We start from the raw sequence: 4,237 nt of genomic DNA on the forward strand, positions 1-4,237 counted from the left end.
TAGCAGCCCATTTAAAAGACATTGGGAGATACCGAAATTAATAAATTGGAGAGAGCATGGCCCTTTGCAATACGATACAGTTGACAACTTATCAAAAATTGTAACGTCATAGGATAGGAACGATGGGAATCTACGTTGGTGTGAGTCACGAGATCGAGAATAACATCCCACCTGTCTCTACCACATGATGTCCCATAACTAATCATTCTTCTACACATTTCCATCACTTATCATCTCCTATCTATCCATTTTCTTTCAATACTCTTTTTCCATTCTTATTTTCTATTTCATTTTCATTCTAATTTTTTATACTCTTTCATTTTTTCAACATAAATTAAAATTACTTTCTATACAAAATTATAAGTACGTAAAACAACTTATGGAGTCAAAATACCACATAAATATTCAACTTTTAATTATCTTTCTACAGAAACTACAATAATATATCTGAATAGTCACTAGAAGGTTCCACCATATGGATTATAATTCAGTAGAGGCTAAATAAAAATATATATAATGCATATTAACACTTCACAACCTACACTGGTTAGATGATCTAAATCAATATTAAGTGAGTCAATTCTTCGAAACATTGACTTAATACAAGAAAATGTTAAATTATTAATGGAATTTTATCCAAAATAAATTGATTGGTAAAATATAATTTATGAATAAATTTTATCTACAAATTTTAAATTTTTAATTACCAATGATTATTTTTATCAAGTAATGAATTTGTCGATAAAACTTTTTAATAAATTAAAATTTTTATTATTGACAAAATTATATCTTGTATTGATAAAATGTGTATCAAAGTTTTTACTTTAAACTTTTTATCATGTTATATTAAAATTTGTTGATAATTTTGTTGTTAATTTTTTTTTTAAATTGATAAGTAATTATTTTTAAAAATTTATCAGTAAATATGTGGATTTTGTTTTTTCAATTCATTGATAATATTAGTAATTATATATTTTTTTAAAATTTGTGTATAATTTTGTCGATATTTTTTTTAAAAAAATTGTCTATAATGATGTCTGACAAACGGTTTGTTTGGAAGTTTCTGAATAAACTCGTTTGAAATTCAAATTTTTTAAAATTCATCAATAAAGGTATTTTTTTTTCTAAAATGTGTTGGTAAAATGGATTTTAATTTTTTTCTCAAATAAACAGAATATTTTTATAAATTAATTAAAATGGTTAAAATGAAAAAGAGAAAAAGAAGGATGAGAAGAAGGAGGAGAAGAAAGATAAATAAGAAAAAAAAAATTTTAATATAGTAACTAATGATAATTTTGTTTTACCATAAATGTTTTTGTATAAATAGATTTTATGCATAGGTAATTATTTTTTCTCATATTGATAAAATTATCCCATAACACAGCCAATAAATATTACATATCAATTTAACAATATTATCACTATAAAATTAACAAGATAATTATATTAGTTTATCCTTAAAAAAATGTACCAAACTAAAATAATTTAAAATACAGTTACAAAAATTAAGAAAACAGAGAAAAAACTATTCGTCTGAAATTTGTTTGTTCTTTTATACATGAATAATGCATGAATAATGGTATTTTGATAATATGTTTTTATAATATTTTAACATCATTTATATATTATTGTGATTGATTTATGTTAATATTTATAATTATTATTATTATTAATTATGGAGTAATTTTGAATTAAATATATTAAAATATTGTAAGAAAATGTTGTGAAATTATCCTTTATACATCGGTTATCTATATATATTTTTCTTTCTAATTTTGTCTTTTTCCTTCCCCCAAACACGTCTAAGTGTGAAAAGACTTTATTCTTTTATTTTTATCTCCCATGTGGCTGTATAATTTCGCATCTAATTATTTTGTGCATGACACCGTCAGATTACCGGTTGTTCTTTACTTTATTAAACATTATACTCGTGTATAATATAAATATTATAAATGCTGTTACGTACGTTCTAACATTATTTTAAACAAATTTCATTACTATTAATTAAAAAATGTCAACTCATTCACAGTTCAATAAAAATCCTTAATAATTTAACAAATTCGAACTAATAATAAAAACATTAAAAAATTATCCCATAATCTTAAGCTGGCGTAATCTCGATTAATATTTTATTGTATCTCGCGGTAACTCTGTATAAACCGAAAAGCTTGATTATGCAGTGGACAGATATTGATTCATATATTATGACTTTATTTAAGTTATTGCATCAGAAGAAAATTGAAACGTATAAAATAAGATGAGCAACTTAACTAAGAATGATAGAGAGTGTATATTATATAATTATGATTGGATAATTTTATGAGATTAAGTGTAATTTTATATTAGTGACATGCGTAGAGGGAACCACATTCTGCATTTATTGTGGAAGCCATTTTCTCTTTCATTGTCATCATCCACTTGGATTCTTCATCTTCTTCATCAATGTACGCAATATAAATACCCCAACAAAGCCTTTGATCATTCATCGGAGTTCACACAAGCAGTTTCAGTTAACAACCGCAGTACCCTGTTCGTAACATCAACAGAGTCATGGAAGAAATTAGCGGTATGTACCTTTTCTTGGGGTTCAAAAATCCGCCATTTTTGACTCTTCTCAAGTGGGTTCCGATTTTACTTTTCTCAATCAATTTCTTTATAACTTTTTTATTTTGTTGGCCATGGCAGTGGTTCAAACCAAGGGTGGAACAGTTTCAGTGGCTTCTGCATTTGCCGGTCATCAGGAAGGTAGTTGATACACTGAGTTTCTTGAGTCTTCTCTCTCAGTTTATGATCTGTGTTGAATTCTGGTTAATTTTTGTTGTCGAATCGGTTGAACAGCTATTCAGAGCAGAGATTACAAATTTTTAAGAATTGCTGTTGAAGAAGCATATAAAGGGGTGGAGTGTGAAGATGGTGGTCCATTTGGTGCAATTATAGTTTGCAAAGATGAAGTAGTTGCCAGTTGCCACAACATGGTGCTCAGGAACACAGATCCTACTGCTCATGCAGAAGTCACTGCTATAAGAAAGGTTACATTAAACAACATATTTTCTTGTTTCAAAGTAGAAAACATGATTTATGCATTGGTGGGATGTTTATGTTTTAAACCGAATGATTTTCCTTTTGCAGGCTTGTGAAAAGCTGAAGCAGATAGAACTTTCAGACTGTGAAATATATGCTTCGTGTGAACCTTGCCCAATGTGCTTTGGAGCAATTCATCTTTCACGAGTTAAGGTTGGAAATGCTCTGTTTTTCCTAAGCTTTTCAATTGCTCTGTTTCTTTCGATAATCTTACGATGGTGAATTCATGTATGCAGAGACTGGTTTATGGAGCAAAGGCAGAAGCAGCAATTGCGATTGGATTTGATGACTTCATTTCGGATGCATTGAGAGGAACTGGATTCTATCAGAAAGCACAGCTTGAAATTAAAAGGGCTGATGGCAAAGAGGCTAACATTGCTGAAGAAGTTTTTCAGAAAACAAAGGAAAAATTCAGAATGTATTAGTCTCGATTCCTGATAAATAGCTACCACTAATTCTATCATATGCCAATTAAAATAAAACTCTCACTTTCTACCACATCATGCCACTCTCATGTTAAATCCTTCCAATCGTTGTAAATAAAATAATTTTGAGATGTGAAGACAATTTGCACCAGAATTTACCTTTTTTATTATTGGGGGCTAAATAATTCAATCCGAATCAAACTTTAACTTTAAAATTCAACTTATATTTTGCTAATGCGAATATATAATATTCCTGTCACACATGTTCAAGTTATATTAATTGATGCACTCAGTGTGAATCATTATATACAGATCGTCTAAGTTATATTTAGGTGTTTCTTCCGGCAACCTATCAATTATCAAGTTGTTTTTTTCCAATTTCTTTTTTGATTTACTTCTTTCGGAATTTCCTTTTCAGAAAATGTTTGAAATAAAAAATATATTCCGGAATTTTGTTTCCAGAAAAAGGAAAATATGGTTTTGGAGATTTCTTTTTCAAACTTTATTTTCCGAAACTCCCAAAGGAAAAAACAGAATTAAATAAAATGATGGGGTGCAGAAAGTACTTGCCTTTATAAATTGTGTCCACGAACCATTGTAAGATTTGGGCTTTGATCCTTTCAAGGTCCAATCTTTTAGCCCAGTCTTCATGTTTCGGAAGGCCAAAACGTTTTAGCCCGTTGAATTAATATTTTTAGGAGTGAACAGAAAATACATTAATGAAGATAATA

The 4,237-nt window shown here is 28.4% G+C and overlaps 1 protein-coding gene across 1 annotated transcript; it reads left to right on the forward strand.

Annotated features, from left to right (window-relative positions):
- The first annotated feature begins 2,410 nt into the window (after positions 1-2,410).
- Positions 2,411-3,673, forward strand: LOC124838466 (guanosine deaminase-like). The gene is made up of 5 exons (XM_088107880.1): positions 2,411-2,566; positions 2,686-2,745; positions 2,839-3,029; positions 3,130-3,234; positions 3,318-3,673. The coding sequence occupies exons 1-5, from the start codon at positions 2,551-2,553 to the stop codon at positions 3,504-3,506; spliced, it is 561 nt and encodes a 186-aa protein (XP_087964006.1). The 5' UTR covers positions 2,411-2,550; the 3' UTR covers positions 3,507-3,673.
- The last annotated feature ends 564 nt before the right edge of the window (positions 3,674-4,237 follow it).

This window comes from Vigna umbellata, chromosome 2 (genome assembly GCF_029865625.1).
Source record: "Vigna umbellata cultivar VRB3 chromosome 2, Vumbellata_1.0, whole genome shotgun sequence".
In the NCBI taxonomy this organism is placed as follows: Eukaryota; Viridiplantae; Streptophyta; class Magnoliopsida; order Fabales; family Fabaceae; genus Vigna; species Vigna umbellata.

What these genes read in the sequence shown, in the direction of transcription:
- LOC124838466 (XM_088107880.1), top strand. An exon ending in ATTTGCCGGTCATCAGGAAG is followed by an intron (nt 2,746 to 2,838) that starts GTAGTTGATACA and finishes TCGGTTGAACAG; the next exon opens with CTATTCAGAGCAGAGATTAC. An exon ending in AAGTCACTGCTATAAGAAAG is followed by an intron (nt 3,030 to 3,129) that starts GTTACATTAAAC and finishes TTCCTTTTGCAG; the next exon opens with GCTTGTGAAAAGCTGAAGCA.